The 20,471-nt window shown below is 34.7% G+C and overlaps 1 protein-coding gene across 1 annotated transcript in view; it reads left to right on the forward strand.

Annotated features, from left to right (window-relative positions):
* Nucleotides 1-2,360: 2,360 nt before the first annotated feature.
* The window catches only part of LOC132299367 (structural maintenance of chromosomes protein 5), a 32,714-nt gene continuing 14,603 nt past the window's right edge, over nt 2,361-20,471 (forward strand). Inside the window, exons 1-19 of the mRNA XM_059795919.1 lie at nt 2,361-2,593; nt 3,588-3,765; nt 3,848-4,001; nt 4,789-4,862; nt 7,231-7,380; nt 7,479-7,583; nt 7,658-7,803; nt 13,094-13,205; nt 13,327-13,482; nt 13,944-14,065; nt 14,162-14,306; nt 14,407-14,472; nt 16,381-16,509; nt 16,600-16,698; nt 16,865-17,030; nt 17,118-17,263; nt 17,373-17,436; nt 17,558-17,682; nt 17,865-17,942. Of these exons, the coding sequence (XP_059651902.1) occupies nt 2,556-2,593; nt 3,588-3,765; nt 3,848-4,001; nt 4,789-4,862; nt 7,231-7,380; nt 7,479-7,583; nt 7,658-7,803; nt 13,094-13,205; nt 13,327-13,482; nt 13,944-14,065; nt 14,162-14,306; nt 14,407-14,472; nt 16,381-16,509; nt 16,600-16,698; nt 16,865-17,030; nt 17,118-17,263; nt 17,373-17,436; nt 17,558-17,682; nt 17,865-17,942 (2,253 nt within the window). The 5' untranslated portion in view covers nt 2,361-2,555. The remainder of the gene's footprint in view (nt 2,594-3,587; nt 3,766-3,847; nt 4,002-4,788; nt 4,863-7,230; nt 7,381-7,478; nt 7,584-7,657; nt 7,804-13,093; nt 13,206-13,326; nt 13,483-13,943; nt 14,066-14,161; nt 14,307-14,406; nt 14,473-16,380; nt 16,510-16,599; nt 16,699-16,864; nt 17,031-17,117; nt 17,264-17,372; nt 17,437-17,557; nt 17,683-17,864; nt 17,943-20,471) is intronic.

The following is a 20,471-nucleotide window of genomic DNA, read 5'->3' on the forward strand; positions in this document are numbered from 1 at the left end:
CAAAGAGGGAGAGAACCGGCTCCCACACCCTTAGAGCCGGCTCCATGCATTAAGGAGCCTGCTCCCAAGTTCATGGAGTAGGCTTTTTCATTTTTTGTTCATTCTGGAATTTTTCGGCGTACTGTTTCAGTATTGTTTGGATGTTTGGATCGTTCCGATAAATTTTGGGACTTTACTGGGGGTTTTAGTAATTAATTTTAGGGGTTACCAAGATCTCTAATTACATATGTTACCCCGTTATATTCATTGAATTAACAGTGCATAATTTAATAACTTTGCATGCTGTTAACGGTTGGAAGGAAATTAATTGCCTAATTTTAATCCGGCGATTTAATCGATTATAACATGATTTTAAATCTTGTTTTAGATGCACAGTATGGTCTTTTATTTAATAAATTGGACTTATGCATGCTTTGGACTTTAGTTGCTTAACTACTATTTAAAATTATGTAGTTTTACATGGTTTTGAACTGGATTATACTTTAGATTTTAATTGCTGAAATATTACACATTATTCTCCAATTAACTGGATTATGGTTTTGGATTTTAATTGTTGAAATAAGTATACATTATTCTGCGATTAACTGGATTTTAGTTTCAAACTTAAATTGCGGAAAATTATACATTATTCTGCAATTTTCTAGATTATGGTTTTGAACTGGATTATGGTTTTGGACTTTAATTGCTGAACTGTTATTTAGGTTATATAATTAATATGGATGTTGTGGATTGTACACACCGGTATGGGACGGTGGCATACTGGGATGGTTTAGCTCAAAATGCTAAAACCTATTTATTGGAATAAGGGAATTGATTGAAAAAAATTGAATCCTACTTATATTTAGGTCAGATCAACTGAGTAAGTTGAGTGACCACCTAGATTAACTGTTGGATGTAGTTAAGTCATATCAACTGAATAAGTTAAGTGACTGACTGGATTATGAATCGTATGTAAGATCAATGAACAATTGAGTAACATACTATGGTTTTGGACGGATTTTAGATATATGATTATGGTACCGTGATGTGAGCTTGAGTCTCGTAGTCGATGGTTAGGGCGCATATATGTAGTGAATGCGTAGCTGGCTATGATAGGTTGAGGTGTACCTTGTTAGGTCTAGGTACTCATGCCCACCTTTGGGTACGTTTTTGCATGTTTTCTTCTATTCAGGTTGAAACCCCTTTTTACAGTCCAGTGAATATCCCTTAGTATGGATATATATATATGCATGGACTAGATAGATATTGTTGATATATCTATGGTGTATCTGCGTATCGGGTCACTGTATGGATTGCAATTGGATTAGAATTTGTTCGTGGACTTGACCCACTCTTACATTTTTCAGGTATCGGACGGTTTCAGTCTTAGGCTTGATCGTGCTGAACAGAAACTATCATTCACTCTACCGACGACGTAGGGTTTCATTCCATATTTTAGATTTGGTTTTATTTTCAGTTATTTTATGTTCAGTTGGGATTTGATTTAGGGGTCCACTAAATGGATTCCCGAGTTGTACTTTTGGAAGTTTTGGAGAATTGGATTCTACTATTCCTTATCATTTGGAGGATTTTATATTTAATATTTCTTTCGGTTTCATTATTTAAATTTCTTTTTTGTATTTTGTGTTCGTTTTAAAATATTAATTGGTTGATATTCCCTCGGGTCTGGGCTTAGGCCTGATCAACCCGTGTCTCGGATCCGAGGGGTATCACACTTTTTGGGGGTAAAACCCAATAACAAAACCGCGTGTGTGCTCGGCCCAAAACAATTATATTTCATTAAATGACCATAATGCCCTTTATTATTAAATTACCTAGAAAAATTTAAAACAATTTAAGTAATTTCTTATTTTTTCATAAAATATAATGCATAAAAAGGTATTTTTTAAAAAAGTAATTTTATTAATTTTTCACAAATATATTGTATGAACAAAATGGTACTTTATTGTAAAAAAATTTAAAGTAAGTATAATAAGTTTTATTATAGATAGTAAATTTTTAATAATAAGTTAATAATTTTAGAAAATGGTACTTATAAATTTTTATGATAAATTGATACTAATAATACAATTAAGATAAATAGTATAATTAATATTTTGATAAGAGAAAATATAATAAAAATAATTTAATAAAAAAATGACAAATTTAACAAGAAAGGATAAAATACTATTTTGTGACGAGTTTGCCCTTGATTTCAACACATAATTTAGGGTATTTGATTCTGTAGTTCAGGAATTACTTGCAAAATGGGTAATACTTCATATGGTTTTTGCAGTTTACTCTATATTGGAAGGCTTTTCAATTCATTAATATATATATATATATATTTCACACACACAAACACTTTAACATATATATTTTCCCCACACGGGGATTAACATCACACGCTTCCCTTCTTGGCGCCAAAATTGCTTCTGATAGTGTCCTCTCTGTCCATGTCCGTTCTGCAGAAAACCTAGCGCCTTCTCACACGTCACAGAGCGGATCTTAGGGTTCTCAAAGATCCCAATTTTTTTCCCCCTCAACTTCGAAACAGCAAAAAGATACCTCCAACAATGGTAGAGCCTAGAACAAAACGCCGAAAAATCAGAAGGTTTGCACACAAATACACACATATTTTTATATATCTGTATTTATTTCCGTTTGACTATATTTCTTAGTTTCCGTTATGACGATTCTTTAACCACAATGTTGCGATCTCTTCACATTTTTTGTCATTATTGATTATTAGGGTTTGATAACGCGTTTAGTACTCTTACGGTTATTTTTTATTTTATTTTTTTTGATTAAATTATAGGATTCGAGTTTCATTTTTGTTCCTTTTCTGTAATTTAAGTTAATTTATGGCGTTTGCCTAAAACGTTAAGGACAAGAGAAGTGTAAAAAGGAAATACTTTAGGGCGCTAGATTGATGTTCAGCGAGAATGAAAATTTTGCTAAATTTGTTTTACGGCGGCATTAATTGAGTTTGGGTTTTGTTTTCTTCATTATTACATATCTCTGTTTACTTACATTGTTCACTTATATCTCTCAACCGTTTTAATAAGCTTCACATTGTAATCATTTTTGAGTACAAGGGCTTATACAGTTGTTTAATGGGCTTCCACTTTTACCCTTTTTTGAAAATAGTATTAGAGTTTTTACAGTTGTGTGTGTAATTTTTTTTTCTTGCTTCTATGAAGTAAGACAGAGAATTAACTTTCAGTTTACTTCTGTTTCACTATTACTATCCTCTGTTTGGTTGCTGAAAGAGCTGAGGATAAAAAGTAAGTAATATTGCCAATGAGAAAAACTCATTTATCATGTCTTCCATTTTTCACTATATTACTTTCAGTTTACTTCTGTTGAGCAAATGTTTCTGCTTTCCGAGTCCCAGATTAGAATAATTGAAAATCTGAGATTTGATTGTTGAAATTATTTATTTTATTTTTCATATTATATCATACTCAAACTAAGAAACAAGAAAGAAGTCATATTTCATATTCAAACTAGGGATTATAATACAAAGAATCAAAAACCATAACAACCATTTATCCCAATGAGAAAAACTCATTTATCATGTCTTCCATTTTTTTTTCTTTTCCCAGATGCGATGATGATTATATGCCAGGAAATATAACAGAGATCAAGCTCCATAATTTCATGACCTTCAGTGACATAACATGCAAACCAGGTTCGCGGCTAAATCTTGTCATTGGACCAAATGGTTCTGGCAAAAGTTCTATAGTATGCGCCATTGCACTTGGTCTTGGTGGTGAGCCGCAGGTTAGTGAAGACTAGCATTTTTATTAATCAGTAGTTCTGTTTTTTGAACTGTATGTAAGATGGGGACGTTGTCTTTGTGCAGCTACTTGGAAGGGCTTCAAGTATTGGAGCTTTCGTCAAGAGAGGCGAGGAATCTGGGCATATCAAGATTTCTTTGAAAGCAAACAACGAGGAGGAACACATTACGATTATGCGTAAAATAGATACACGTAACAAGTCTGAGTGGCAATTCAATGGTGAGATATTGAAACTGTGACCTGTGGTATTAAACAATAATATTGTTAACCATTGACAATCTTTCCACCCTCGCCTGGTAGTTTAACCATTGACAATCTTTAAACAATGAATTCTTTAACTTTTTTGAGTACTTTAAATACTGAAGATTATATATAACAAAGACAACAATAATTACCACAAGTCAGGAACTCAAGATAAGTCAAACACCGTGACAACTTTTTGGCTGGCTTGTTTGCAGAATTTTAAGTTATTAAGAATATACCTAGACTTTATGATGGAGAAGATCCTTTTGAATCACTAGTGAGTCTTTCTTGGGGCAGCGGGTGGCAAGATAGTTTCAGGTTTTATAAAGACCCCCCTTTAATTCCTAAGGCACGACCCTGCCCCTTTTAACGATGTTTCTTTTCCATCCTAAATAGTTGGAATAAGGATTCTATACATTTATGCGTATTTGAGAGATAATTGTTAAATTGTTTTTCCAAATTGTTTTCATCATGCCTGCATGTTTGTATGATATATACTCAACTATACATGCATTGTTTTCTTTAAAGCTTAGTGCTTCTCAAACGAAACAAAATGTAGAATCACCTATGAATTGGTTGACATGTTACCTTTTCGGCTAAGAAGCCTACTAGTATTATGATGTCTTGCTTTTCTAGACTCTCTATGTTTGTGTGTGTATGTGTTCCATTCGAGCATGTCTGTTTTTAATGCAAAAAAGCAAAATCGCCTGTGTACACTAGGAAGAATGATTGACTAATTCCTTACATGATTTGTTGGTTTCAGGAAAAGTTGTTCCAAAAAAAGACGTGACTGAGATTATTCAAAGGTTCAACATACAGGTCAACAATTTGACTCAAGTGAGTTCTTGAAATGACTTTCCCAAAATGTTCAAAATACCAACCAATGGGACACTATTTGGAGTTCTTAGTGTTGTTTCTAAATGCACTACTTTGGATACATTTTTCATGTTCTTGTAATGGGATGATGCTTTTGGTATTACTTGAGTAGCTGTCTAGATGCATTACAGCAATTTGTTAGATGATATAAATACTCAACTCATACACTTTATAACAGCTTAAGCTTTTAGAAGAGTTGGTTAACATGGTATTAGAGCAGATAAGGTTCTGAGTTCAAATCACATTGCCACTGGTAATCATAATTGATGTATATGTTTGCCCGCTCATGATGGTGTAACTAAAGTATTTATGTCCTTTAATTAAATGCTCGTGACAGAATTTTAAAATGTTTACTTTTCAATGGTTGTATTGATAGTTGTTCTTGGTGATTTTAGTTTTGATATAGTTTTCTTTTTTAATCTCAGTTTTTTGTGCAAAGTTTAGCTGAAAATTTTATATGCCATAGCACCTGGCCCTAACTTATATTCATTGTCCGTTATGAAATACTCAAATCTTTTAAAGACGAAATAAGTTGTTACATTATCAACTTTGAAGGTACATTATGCAAGCATCATATTTGTTGGGATGATTTTTTGGATGGATGTCTTTCCCATGTAAAAATGTTATTTTGTTAACAAGGTTGGCACAGTTCTTATCCTTCTCCATATAACTAGCAAAAACAGGGAATATATCTACATAAGACATATGTCATATTACATTCAGGAGTTTGGGATAAGAATTCCAACTTTTTGGTTGATTTTCACTTAATGCACTAAGGTGGCTGTGGCTCTGATCAAATTGATTTCTTTCTGGCTAGGCAATTTCTTTATTTTTCACATTTTGTAACTTGTTTTATTGCAAGACTAGAAAGTGTCATACTGAGGTTTGGTGCAAAATGGGAAAAAAAGCAAAAAGTTATTTGAGTTTGGAGTCAAATGAAACCGGAAGACATTTTGTGGCACATTGTGGGTTCTTGTGGTTGAATAAACAACGGGGTGCCACATGTAACTTATTGAAACTTGAAATTCCAGATGGAATAGTTTAGATGAAGTTGAGGCTAACTTATTGAAAGTCTAGATGGATTAGTGTCACTCACATTGATGTGGTGTTCAATGAGATACCACCACCTGCAATCGGTTGTATAATTGAAATGCGGTAAGGATGGCACTGTGGTTCTAGTGCAACAGTAGGGTGGTGATGAGTTGATAAGCTTTCTTAGCACGCTTTTTATTAGTTTACAAAACATTCTTCATGCGGTTTCAATAGGATGTTTGTGTGTTAATGGGGGATTTTTCTTGGAAGGTAGTCAATATGTGGTATATGTTGTCCATTATGATGCTGCCAAGTCGTATACTTGTATGAGGAATATGTTATTCAGGAGTCAAGTGATCTCTCTCTCTCTCTCTCTTTCTCTCTCTTGTTTTCTCTATGAGCTAAATTGAGTAGTGTAGATCTAAGATGAGGCCTACTAATTTGTGACTTTGTAGTGGCAACTTACTATTCTTTTTAGGTATTGGATCAATGTTAAATCTAACTAATCTTTTCTGTTGTAATTCGCTTCCATAACATAAAAATCTTCTTTCTACTTGTCAATTTCTAGTCTCTCCCTCTCCAACTTCTATTGTAGTGTTTTGTTCCTAAGCTTTAGAGGATAGGGGGCAATTTTAAGTTTTTGATGTATATAATATATATATTTTTAGCATTCTTGGTTCGGTTGCTGATGTGCTATGACAATTGAAATATGGTTATGACTTTATTCCGTATATTAAGGATGTAGACTAATATATTAGATATAGGGCAAGTTCTTCTTCTACCCACCCACACCCCCGCTCGTGAAACGTAAAACTCTACCAATAGAGGAGTAAAGGGAACTACAACAGAAGGATGATGTTTCTGAAAGAGGGATGAAGAAAGGACAAAAGAGAGGAAGCATGAAATTTACCCTCCCCTAACCCCAAACAGAAAGAAAATAAAGAACAAAAATATAAGAAATGTGACAAATGCCCGAGACAAGGATATTAGGAGGAGTTCAAAACCAAAGAAGATACCAATGAATCAATGACAAGGACTTCTTGGTTAGCTTTCAATTTATTCGTGGTTCTTCTATCTGTTGCTCAATCATGAATCTTTATGATTCATTTGTGGTTTTTTTCTTCTTCTTCTTCTTGTTCTCATTGTCTCTTCATATTGCTCTTGTTTGTACTGTTTACGATACTCTTAATGTATTTACTGCCTGTCTCACCTTTTTTCCTGGACATTTTATATCTAAATTGGTTTCTTTTCATTTTTCTTTTCTTTTTATTTTTTATTTTTGGGACGGGTTTTGTAGTTTTTACCACAAGACAGGGTTTGTGAGTTTGCTAAATTAACTCCAGTACAACTCTTAGAAGAAACTGAGAAGGCTGTTGGTGATCCTCAATTACCTATCCAGCATCGCACTCTTATTGTTAAAAGCTTTGAATTGAAGAAACTTGAAAATGTAAGTTTCTAAATTCACCTTTTGCCTGGTCATAGTATTTTTAATTTCAATAGGTATATTTCTACTAAATAGCAAGCAACTGGCCCCTTCTATAATAGACCGTCAAGCAGAATAGAGCTACTTTGGATCAGCTCAAGGCACTTAATGCTGAACAAGAAAAAGATGTTGAGCGTGTTCGGCAAAGAAATGAGCTTCTTGCAAAGGTTTGTTTTTATGTCACTTAACTACATTTTTATTCAAAGCAACTATTTTAATCCCTTTCCACCCTCATATGTAGGTTGAGTCTATGAAAAAAAAGTTGCCATGGCTTAAGTATGATATGAAGAAGGCCGAATATATGGAAGCTAAAGAGCATGAGAATGATGCCAAGAAGAAGTTAGATGAAGCAGCTAAAATGTTAAATCTTCATAGAGAACCTATTGAGTATGTTGACTAGCTTAACTGATGTGATATCTTTTTTCCTTTTTAATGTCACAAATCGATCTTTGGATATCTACTAAATATGGAGTTTACCTGTGGCAGAAGACATGTATATTACCACTTTCCCCTTTTGACACATTGACGCATTTACATGCCTGATATTTTTACTTCTTGAATTGCCTTTTAAGGTTTTTAAGGTCATTGGACACATTATCAATGCATGCTAGAAAATATCTTAATGCTGTGGCTTATGATATAATCATCTGGGAGCCTAATTTTTTTATTAGCACTTTAAGGATGAAAATAGTGACTAATGATTATTTTTCTGCTTGAATCATTTATTGCTGCAAATGCTGCATGTGAAGTGATGAACATATACTCCATGGAAAATTTCTACTCTATTCGAGCTACCTGAGTCCAACAATGAGTTAGATCTACAGCCATACATTTCATATTCGAACAGTTCTCAAAACAAGAAAAGATACGGGGCCAAACATGAGAGGTAAAGAAGTTTCAACTTGCAATTCATGAGAAGGTGTTCTACAACTTCAGCACTCATCCTGCACATGATGCAAAGCTCAGGAAGCTTCTATTCTGTTGATATGGTTGTGAATAGAAAGGATGTCATCTATATTAATCTATTCGCAGTAAGCAACATTTGATGGAATTTTCATTTTCATATTAGATGCAGATAGGATTGAATCTGTCATTTCATCTGAGAACTGGATTGAGTGAAAACAACCTGCCTATCCCCTGGATGGACCATGCCAATGTCTGATGGGTATATTAGCTCCGGTTAGCACATTTTAGGATCTCTTGGAAAAAAAGTCCATGGTTTCTACCAACTTATAAAGCTCATTATGTGAAGCATGCAAAAGTTCTTTCTGGCCGTGTATGTTGCTAAAACTGACATCTTCTATGATGTTGGGGAAACTTCTAGACATGATTAGGGTATATGATTCTTGATTTAACTAAGCTTTCGTTTGAGGGAGATTGCAAGGCTGGTTCAAGTTAGACGAGTGTAAGAGCATCCATGATTCCATGTGTTCACACCACTTCAATAATCTTATGAGATTGGTTGTTGATCTGTTTATAGCTTTGGATATGGAGATTAAATAGGCCTTAGATCTTCAGATGTTAAAGCGATGTGGTTGGTTAAGTAGCAAGGGTTCATGTCTGGAATTTTACCATCCCAGACTATTTTTCTACGACTGTTTCTTTTCTCTTTTCAGTTTGGGGATTTTTTTTGATAATTTTTTCTGTTATGGGAATATGATTCCCATTTTAACTAAGCTTTTGTTTGAGGGAGATTGCAAGACTGGTTCGAGTTAGATGGGTGTAAGAGCAGTCCATGATTCCATGTGTTCATAATACTTCAATAATCTTATGAGATAGGTTGTTGATCTGTTTATAGCTTTAGATATGGAGATTAAATGGGCCTGAGATCTTCAGATGTTAAGTAGATGTGGTTGGTTAAGTTGTCTAGGGTTCATGTCTGGACTTTTACCCTCCTAGACTATTTTCCTAGGTCTTCTCTTTTCTGTTTGGGGTCCTATCCTCCCCCCCCCCCCCCCCCCCCCCCCCCCCCTCTCTCTCTGGATAAGTTTTGCTGTTTGGGGATCTTGTGCTTAGTGTTTTCCTTTTCTTGCTTAAATATGCTCATCCTCTCCCTTTTCTATTCTTCTCTCTGTCTCTCATTCTTCTATAAATTCAGCTTGTTTCTTATTAATGAGAATCCTAAAGAATTGTATTTACATCTGCTAACATAAGGGTGGAAATACTTATTAATAACCACTCTCTGCATGATTTAAATGCATTACACAGTGAATTATTTCCAATAGAGTTTTTGCTGCTTTGACTAATCTCCGAAGAGTACCATGAGCTCCCAAAAGCAACTTATCATAGAAAGCTTCCATTCACAACTGACATTCTTTTTAATTAGTAAACCACCGCTCCCTAGTTTTATCATTTGTAATTTAGTCCAACGTCACCTAATGCTCTTTCAATCCCTAAAGAAGTAATTTTTGGATCTGTTGGTCTTTGTATTACTAATCTAGTAATAGAAAACAAGAAAAAATAAAGTATGTAGAATTAAGAGCTATGAAGGGTTTTTCTTGTCTTCTTGGACAATAGCTTCTTATTGCCAATAAACAGCGCGTCCTCTCAACCATATTAGGATCCCATAGACGTAGTTCTTCTGATTGATGAACCTAGAAGAATGGTGAAATGAAGTGTTCTTACGAACAACACTCTGATTGATGTTTAGCAAACTGATCTGGGCCAACTTCCCCCTTTTGAAAGCTCAAAGTGCCTTGAAAATATGAAATTATGGGAAGTTGATGCGAGTAACTTTGCCTTTTTTTTTTGGGGCAAATTTCATGGTCAAAACTTGTTTAATCAAGTTGTAATTTTATGTTTACCTTGAGTTTCAATTTAGGAAGCTGAACGACAAGTGATCTACACAAGCTCGATACTTATCGATCGGATTTGAACGTCACTTAGGTCAGGTAAATGTGTGTGTGAGTACACTTGTTTTTTATGAAGGTTTTTAAATGTTTTGAAGAGTAAAAATATGTATCGAAAATCTTGGAACATAAGTTGAGTGGACCTTGAAACAACATCCATGTATGGTGTTGTATTAAGTCAAATTCTGACATATCTGTCTTATTTCTGCAATCTCTAACTGCATACTTGGAGTTTTGTGATGATCTTCATATGATCAGAAACTAGACTCGATAAGCATTCCAACAAGTGTTGAGTTTGTTTGGCTACTCAATGAAGTCTAGAAAGTCAGGTCTGCTGCGCGCTTTGGAAACGTTCCAGAATGCAACACAACCTGTTTTGGCCTTCTCTAGAACTGGTTTTACTTGGTCCAGAATGCTCCAGAAACGGTTGGGACAAATTTAGAACTGGTTGGAGGTGTTCAAATTTGTTCAAAACTCCTATTTTCTGATTTATTTGATTTCCTTTTTCAACCCAAATACAATAGACTACCTAAAGTGTTTTTAAAATTCTTTTTCATCAGTTTTAAGGACTCTTTTGTATATAAAAGCTCTTCTCTTTGCTTGGGGGAAAAAAAAGCTCCTCTTTGCTAGCACACAGAGACACATACAGACACCATTGTCACTTGTCAGAGGTTAGAGTGAGTTTTGAGAACAAAGTCAGACTGTTACTTTTTTTGAGTTTGTCTATTTATTTTGGGAGCACACAGATACACGTGAGTGTTTTAGTGTGGTGTTCATAATGTTTGATCGATCGTACTGTGAGCTTCATACGAGTATCCAGATTGGTTAGAGCAACACATTTTCTTTGCATCTTTTTGTTTGAGTGAAAGGAATGGGAATCAATCACAGGGACAGATTGTTCATGGAGTAATCGTGTTCTATCAGCAATTTGTCTACAAAATAAATGGAATAAGACTCGAGTATGCAGTAGCTGGACGTGGAGTTGCAGGAGTAATACTGGGATGTAAAACAACTAAATCTTGGCAGAGTGTAGTGGGTGCAAGTCTGACTTAGAGCTGGTTTGATTTTGCTTCGAGATGGTGGTTTGATTTGCTTGAGACGGCTAGTCTCCGTGGTTTTTCCTCTCCGAGGTTTTTCATGTAAAAAAAATCTTGGTGTCATCTCTTATTATATTATATTTTAATAAATTGTGTGTGATTTAGTGTGCTTAAATTAGTTAAAATAGAAAATAATTTGAAAATCAATCAAACGGGCAAACTAGACCTATTCACCCCCTTCTAGGTCTTGTCTGAGATCAAACTTCCGCACCACGCAACTCGGAATTGAGGGATGTGAATTTGAGTTTTGGTGCCAATTTATAAATTTTTTTTGCATCATAGTGGATGTTCATTTTTGTGCTCTTGCGCATGGGGTTTCACTGGGGATTCCTGAGTATGCTCCTGTAAAGTTGAAATCTTATCATTGAATTTGCAATTTCTTTCTTCAATTCTAATGTTATTTTACTGTTGAAATTCACCTTTATATGATGCTTAGATTTGTAGATGTGGTGTTCGTTAAGGTTCTTCTTGTTTCTTACTATTAGAGAAGTTGAATATGCATAAACTTTTATTGAGAAAATCCAGTGCCAAGGTGCTAAGATAAAACCTTTTTTTTTTTTCCTAATAATATAATGCATGTTGATGATTTAAGTGATGGCCTTTCCTTTTAATATTTAGTATTTGAATTAATGCAAGACAGATCCTATGCTTGCTAGCTTGATGAGAGACAATTAGGTAGAATTGGAGTGGTAATTGGTGATATTTCTGGCTGAAGGGAGTGTAGAGGGGGCTGAATAACTATTTTGAGACAAGTGAGGAAGAAGCTGCCATGCGTCTTTTTATATCTTTTCTAAATTGTTTACTATGATCTATCTGGTGAAATTTTATTGATCTTATGAGCATGTTGAGAAGGGGATTGAAGCAGTGGAGTAGCTTAATTGGACTGCAAAATGTTGCAATGGTCCTCATTGTGCAGAATTGTGTCTTAGGATTATGCAACACGGTAGTCAATGATTAGGTGGAGCGCATTACTACTTGCTTCAGACACTAGAGCATTCTTAGAATTCATGAAGGATGTGGAACATTGGAAATTGAATATTGCCAATTTATGCTTCCTAGATTCCCTTTGGATCATTAGTGAAGTTTGGTCTTCCCCCCCACCTATTTTCTCTTCTCTTTGGGTGCATTTGGTCATCTGAGGTCTTGACTATTCTAGCTTTGAGTAATAGGAAATTCTCAGGGAGCAGAATCTCCTTAAGGATGGACCTTCGGTTTTAATCATTCTTTTAAGCTTATGAATGGAGTTTTTTTATTTTTTTTAAAAAAACTTTAAACGTAAACTTGATGCATTTGATTTTTCTCTACTCTATAAAAAATCATGTAATTACTTCTTGAATTTGTTTCTGAAGGTCCTGAATCATTATTCATGAGTTGAATATGAAACTCTATTTAATGTTTTGATGCAATCAGTCACTAGTATGATTTTTATCCCATGGCTGAGAGGTTGGTTTGACCATATTAGTTTGTGTGAATGTTAAAAGCTGAACTGAAATTTTCTGTTATTTAAGAGGATAATGATTGTATCATTAAACTAAGAATGGTCGTGGGGATTAGGTGTCACCGTGTCAGTTTTTAATGTTTCAAAATTTGTTGAGGTTTTGTTCAGGGACAAAATGGTCCTAATCACACTGTAATATTTCTCTACTTTACCCTATGTTTTTCCTTGTTGCATTTTCACCTAATTTGTTGTTTTGAGTTAACTATATCCCTTTCTGGAAAAATTGGTTGCAGGAAACTGAAGGAGGAGAAGGCAGTGCAAGATGCTAAACATAATAAAGTAAAAAGTTTCCTGAATGAAAATTCAAAGAAACGCATGGGACTTCTGGAGAACGAAAATCGTTTAGTATGTTACATTTAATATATAAATATTTTTGTTGGTTTTGGTGTTGGGTTTCTTCTGCATTTGTGTATATAGATGTAATATCTATCCAATGTCTATATTTAGTTTCAATCTTCACTTATAGGGAGTGCAAGTACGGGGGAAATATAACGAAATGGAAGAGTTGAGGAAGCAAGAAGATTCCCGTCAACAAAGAATTGCAAAAGCTAGGGATGATTTGGCTGCAGCTCAGCTGGAACTGGCAAACCTTCCTCTGTTTGAGCCCCCTAGGGATGAACTTGTATGTAAACTTTCTCGCCAAAATTGCTATTATACTTTGGAAACACGTTGTGGTTGCGAGTAAGTTGAGAGAAGCGTATAAAAACCAGAAGCTAGGGAGAATAATTCAGTTCTTGTGCTGGTTGGGATTGAAATTGGCAATTTTGCGTTGAAGCATTGTCAGAGAAGAGAATGTCCTTAACCAGTTCTTATAAGAATAAAAAATTTCAATCATATGACGTATACCATGTTCTATATAGTTCAGTTGCTTTTTAATTATTCATTCAGTCTACCTCATGATTTAATGAGCTGTTATCTACCTTTTTGCATCCTTAAATGTTCAAATTAATAGTCAAATGATCAGTATTTCACCGATGTGTATCTTCTTTAATTACTATTCTGGAAATTTAATCATAGGTTATGTTTGCTGGTCTTTGTCAAGCTTACTTAATTTTGTCACATTCAACTCTCGCTTTTTAACAGGAAAGATTAGGTGCTCAGATTTTTGAGCTGGATCTCTCTCAAAATCAAAAGAGGCAACAGAAGACAGAGAAGGAAAATCTTCTTGGACAAAATAAAGCAAAATTAAGACAATGCATAAACAAGTAAAGTTCTTCTGCAGACTAATTATAAAATTGATATGCCTTCCTATCTGTAATTTAATGACTCTCACTTCAACTCCTTTTATATAACATCTGCAGGTTGAGGGATATGGAGAATACTAGTAATAAACTGTTGCAGGCACTACGGAATTCCGGGACTGAAAAGATTTTTGAGGCCTATAACTGGATTCATGAGCATCGTCATGAGTTCAAGAAAGATGTGTATGGTCCTGTGTTGCTTGAGGTATCTATGGGAGAATTTTGACGACTATGCTTCTTGTTTGATTAAATTGATCTTGATTTTAATTTTTCATTTCCCCCTAATTTTGATTGTTCAAACTCAGGTTAATGTCTCAAATCGAGTTCACGCTGACTACTTGGAAGGCCACGTCCCTTATTACATGTGGAGGGTGATTTTTAGCTCCGACACTTTTGTTCTTTCAAATTTTGAACTATCACATGCTTCTGGAATATTATTTACTGTCATTCGTGTTCAGCATACATCTTATATTGTTGTCTTAAGGTTCATGCTTTGCATCTACACTACCTGATGGTTCAAGAGTTATTGTAGAGACCTTCTGATTGATCCGACACAATCTAGGCCAAATTCAACAAGCCAAGACAACTGTATTTTTAGATGGACCTTGTTGAAGACCTTGAAGACTCGGAAAAGAGCCGTTACATGGCTGGATTAGCCACGGTGATAAAAAAGAATCCATTATAAAGGTTCTTCTAACTAATATTTGCAGTTGTAAGAGGCCCAAGTAGTTGAGTAGGACTAGGCCTAAGCCTAAGCCAGTCTGTCAACCCTATAGTCAGCCAATTGCTCTTTTGGAAAGTAACAAGGATCATCTTGGAGTAGAGTTGTTTATGGAATCCAAAATTATTTTGGTTTTTCCTTAAATTTTTTGAACTTTGTGAAAGTACCTAGGTCCAACCTATTTTTTTGATTATACCAAGTCTGTATCTTAGTGAATAAAAAGAGTTCAGAATTTTTTGTTAGTTCAATACTAGGAAAGGAAATGGGGCCTGTTTGGAATGGGGTAACCCTGCCCCTGAACCTGCCCTATAAGGAAAGTCTCCTTCTGAAACCCATTGCAACCTAGAGACGGTCCAGTGTGCGGGACAGTGCATGTTCTTGCCGGCCAGCTGTGATCCATCAGGTATCTGATTTCAGTTTTTTTTTTTAATTTGACTTTATATGACACCAAATAAATGTTGGACCATACCTTGTCACAAGAATTGTCTTTACATACCATATGCTCAGTGGCTGACCCATACTCCTTACATTATAACTTCCTTTTTGCGTACTTTTTGTTGCCTCTTTGAGGGATGAGGAGGCTGGTTGAGAGTTGTAGAAAACATCCTGAGAGAAAAAGTGCAATGTGTGGGCGTAAGAAATTAGTCTTTATACACCAAAGCCATTCCTTGTTATTAATTTACTTGTACACACAGACACACCCTTATAAAAGTGAGACTACAACTAGAAGTGCCATGCAGATATGAAATAGTTGAGCACTTCTCAATAGTTTATGGCACTATTTCACATTTGGGCTTTACTCCGACGATGTGCACCATGAACTCCAAGCTGTTTTCTAGGCTTCTCCTTGCGGCAACGTTTGAGGCCTAGACTGCCAACTCTTGAAAACAAATTGACATGCTACATGGATGCTTGAATAGAGATTGGGCATGGAAAAGCAAGGGTGCCATTTATTTGAAATGCATGTGGGGATTTGTGAAGCATTTATAAAAAGAAGAAAGCCATAATGAGTGCCATTACCAAGTGCCAGTCCCAGCAATGCAGGGTGTTGTGAGATGAAGGCAGGAGACATACTTAGTTATTGTGATTAGTTTGCCTAAGGTGGTTTATCCCAAGAATTGAACTTGCATCCTCACACTCGTCTTTCTGAGCTATTATTTTGTACCAAACAAAGGCACCTTATAGGAAAAAAATCGTGAATTTTTCAAAGCTTGGAAGTCTACAATGATTGCACAGTACAAATGCAGTTTCTTATGGGATTTTGTTAGTGGTGTCTTTATTTTAACTTAGATTTTGTACTCAATATTATATTGTGTATCAGGTTTCATATTTTCTGTAGTTATTTTATGTTTAAGTTATTCACCTTTTATGGTACAAATATATACATGAAACTTCCACATTGTACATGAACATGATATCTAACTTTTGACAATAGTTGTTCTTTATAATGGTATTCAGTCTGGTTGCTGATTGTGATTCTGTTTTTCTTTTATTTTCTCGCTCTCCCTCTCTCTCTCTTTTGGGGGTGTTGGGATTTGGAATGCTGTTTGAATTGCAGTCATTTATTACTCAAGATTCCAGCGACAGGGACTTATTGGTAAAAAATATAGGGTCCTTTGAAGTTCCAGTTATAAATTATGTGGGAGATGAGTATCATCATAAAGAGCCCTTTCAGGTTTCTGAAGAGGCATGTACCACTTAAACCTCATTATAATATCATATTCAAATTAGTGTGAACAAAATCTACATCAGTACTCAATTCTCTTGTATTGGACAGATGCGTGCACTTGGCATCTATTCCCGGCTTGACCAAGTTTTTGATGCTCCGAATGCTGTCAAAGAGATCTTGTGTGGCCAAGTTGGGCTGGAAAATTCAGTATGCTTGCTAACCTTTGTCTATTTATTAATGTCTTAAGTGGATTTATTCTGATAATTGGTAAGCCGTAGGATCAAGATCTGGAAGTTAGAAGCATACAAGCATGTTTTTCAAAACTTTAGAAGGAACGTCTACGTCTTTCTAAAATCTGTATATTTCTCTTCAGTATATTGGGTCCAAGGAAACCGATCACAAGGCTGATGAGGTCACTAGATTGGGAATAATGGATTTTTGGACTCCAGAAAATCATTACCGATGGTCTAGCTCTAGATATGGTGGTCATGTTTCAGCCATTGTGGAACCTGTGGATCATTCACGTCTCCTTTTATGTAGTATGTTTTCATAAACTTTTGATTCCAATCCACTAATATATCATTGAAAGCCTACATGGTATTTTAAGCTACCACTTATTTTTTCAGGTGTGGATGTTGGAGAAATGGAAAGGCTTAAATCCAGGATAAAGGAGCTGGAAGAAAATATTTCTGCTTTGGAGGAAAGTTTTAAATCACTCCAAAAAGAGCTTAGGCACATAGAAGATGAAGCAGCTATACTTCGTAGGCAGCGTGTAAGCTGAAATGACTCTTGACAAATAGGCTTTTTACTTATTATATGCCTAAATATATGTCTTCTTTATATTTAATTCCGAAATAATTATTGCACCATATACTTTGCAGGAGGAGCTTATCAACAACGCGAAACTTGAGAAGGCAAAAAAGCGTGAAATGGAAAACCGTGTCAGTAAGTATCACGATGCCCGCTTATTTCTTTTTTGCATGGGTTGACAAATCTTCAAATAGATATCCTTTTTATTCAATCTGTTTTTCTTCAATAATTGAATCTCTGGCTGTGATAAATCTAGATCAAAGAAAAAGAAACTTAGAATTTCTAGAGAAGGAGGATGACCTGGATACTATTATGTCAAAGCTTACTGATCAAGCTGCAAAATTGAATGTTCAGCGGTTTCAATATGCAATTAAAATCAAGGTAACAATTCCTTTGCAAAATTTGTGTTCCTCCATGTCCTAATCTTGCTAGCGAATTTTTTTTTTGGCCGTTTTTCATCATGATTTTGGTATAGACGGATGCCTGGCATAATTTCACCCTTTCTCTTGACCAATTCATTTGCATTATACAGTGTTACTTAAATTTCAATTTTTTTTGGACAGGATTTGCTCATTGAGGCTGTTTCTTACAAGCGAAGTTTCTGTGAAAAGCAAATGGCCTCCATTGAACTAGATGCAAAGGTTGTCACAGAGTTGTAGTTGTCAATCCTGGTCCATTACATGTTATTTCAGTTACATGACATGCTTCATTATCTTCACAATGCCCCTATAATAAATAATTAATATAAACTATCAGTGTGTTTCATTGGATGTAGTTTTTACTTGCCCACTTAGACATTGGCATTCCATAAATTCATAACAAACATTCATATACGAGGTTGGATCTACTTCGATACCAGGTAGTATACTTTCTAAGTCTTATCCACAACTTTTGCTCTCTATCCTCCACCCTTTGGTCTTGCATCTACTTCTTCTTGGATTTCTACTTAGCTCTTAGTTCTCATAAATTCTCTCTATTTGATGAATATCCTCAAGATATGTAGTTTGTGATTCCTTGGCTATAATGATTTTACTATAAATATGGCCTTACGTATTATGGTTTCATGACTTTTGATGATTATTGAGTTTATTGAATATTGATATTTTTATCCCCCTAATTCTTTTTCTTCACTATTCTTCTCCCCCCGCTCTATCTTCCTCTTCTCTCTCCTGGTTCTGCTTCAAGTTGGTACCGGAGTAGCACTTTTGGTTCTACAAATCAATTATCTTTTTGTTTGATGCTTTTCACTTTGAGTCTTTTCAGTTTGGATGCCGAGGGTATATTGAATTCTATCTTGAAATTTAGGAGTAAATTGCTTTGCTGGTCATTGTGTTTGGGTATGCTATTTGGATGATAGAATCAAACTCCTCCGTCTTAGTCTGGTTATCTTTCTTTCTATTAGCTGTTCAATGTAGTTAGTGAAACGGTTTTGAATTATAGAGGTTTCTGCTTTATATTATATATTAGATGTTTTATTCATGTTTATGCTCTCAGATAAGGAGTTTCTTCTAGTTATCTTTCTCCTTTGGCCTATTTTAGAAGTGTAAATGGTGGAAACATTGTTTTTGAGTGGGTTTTTACCTCACCTTTCTGAAAAGTGGCTCTAATGTGCTCATTGAGAGGTTGTCCTCGGCCCTCATCATGTTTGAGAGTCGAAGATTTGTCGATTTTAATTGTAATTTTTGTCTTCCCCCCCCCCCCCCCCCCCCCCTTCTGAAGTTGAATTCTTTGCCAGTACCGGACTGTATATTAATATTGCGGATTTCCTACTTCATTAGATTCTGATCGGACACAATGAATAAGTGACTAGGACTGAGTGGTCTATTGCCAGGAGTTTGATCTTTTATTTATTAATTTATTCTTGGGTAAGTGTAACTGGATCATTCTTATCACAAGATCATTCTTATCACAGTGCAATTGTGATTAATGAAAGGAAAATCTTACATTTCCTTTTTCTTTTTCCCTGCTGGTTGGTAGGTTAGATGTTTGAGTGTATTATAACGAAGTAACTATTAATGGCTTTAGTTGTTTAATCTTGAGAAAGTGGCAATAGGTCTTATTTTGGGTAATTCGGATGTATAACCCAAAAATTGACTTTAAGCAACATAAATAAACTACCATAATTATTTTTAAATATTTATACTCAAAACTCGAAAAAGCCATCCCCCACCAAAAAAATAAAAAATAAATTTGTGGTTGGATACATAAATTATGTTTCCTCATGCTGTTTTTTCTTCGGCTATGTTACATGGACTCAAGTACGTGTGTCGGGTGCGGGCATGTATTCATGCATCGGATGCGTCAAATCCTCAAAGTTAAGGACACAAGGACACTTGTAAATATTCATACTATTTAATGTTTTTATTTTATTTTTAGAGAAAAATAACGTCTTTGGGTAATAGTGTTCAATATAGGCATTTCACTTGTTTTGAAGCAATAATATAATAAAATTGAATCACTAAATATCTATTTTAGGTTAACAGATATCCCATACCCATGTCAAATATTTTGTGTCCGACCCAGGTACTTATCATAACTTTGAAGAGTCCATGTAACATAGATCTTGGGTTATTACCTTAGTCAGACCATATGCTATCATTTTTTTTTTCTTACTATCTCAACTCATTAATTTGGGTCTATTCTTTTCCCTAGCATTACCCTCAATGCAGACCACATGACTTTTTTTCACTGATGCAGTTGTTGGTCTTTACTGCATATTCTCTTATTGGTGCTACTTTGACCTTCTCATTATTTGTCTCAACATTTGCACTTCCTTCACACCATTTTATGTTTATACTTTGAAGTACGTTGTTATTTACAAGAGTGGTGCATTTTCTTATTAGCGCAGTACGAATTTTTTTAAAATGTAATTATTTTACTATTTATAAATTACTTTAATACAATAAACTCAAATAGTTAAAATATTTTTCTATAAGTTGAATCATGAAATTATAGGTTAAATTTTACTTAACTGGCATTATTATTATTTTACTTTATCTAAATTTAGCTTATAAATATTGTGCAACAAAATGGTTTAGTTATAAAAAAAAAAAAAAAAAAAAAAAAATTAGCTTATAAATATTATTAATCTTATTATTGTGTTATTAATTTGTTTAATAAAGGATCGTGATTGAATTTCCATTGTCTCATTCTGGGAGGAAAGGGATTTC

Source organism: Cornus florida, unplaced genomic scaffold (genome assembly GCF_030987335.1).
Source record: "Cornus florida cultivar Cherokee Brave unplaced genomic scaffold, ASM3098733v1 CherokeeBrave_3.0.0_Hap2_Chr03, whole genome shotgun sequence".
Taxonomy (NCBI): Eukaryota; Viridiplantae; Streptophyta; class Magnoliopsida; order Cornales; family Cornaceae; genus Cornus; species Cornus florida.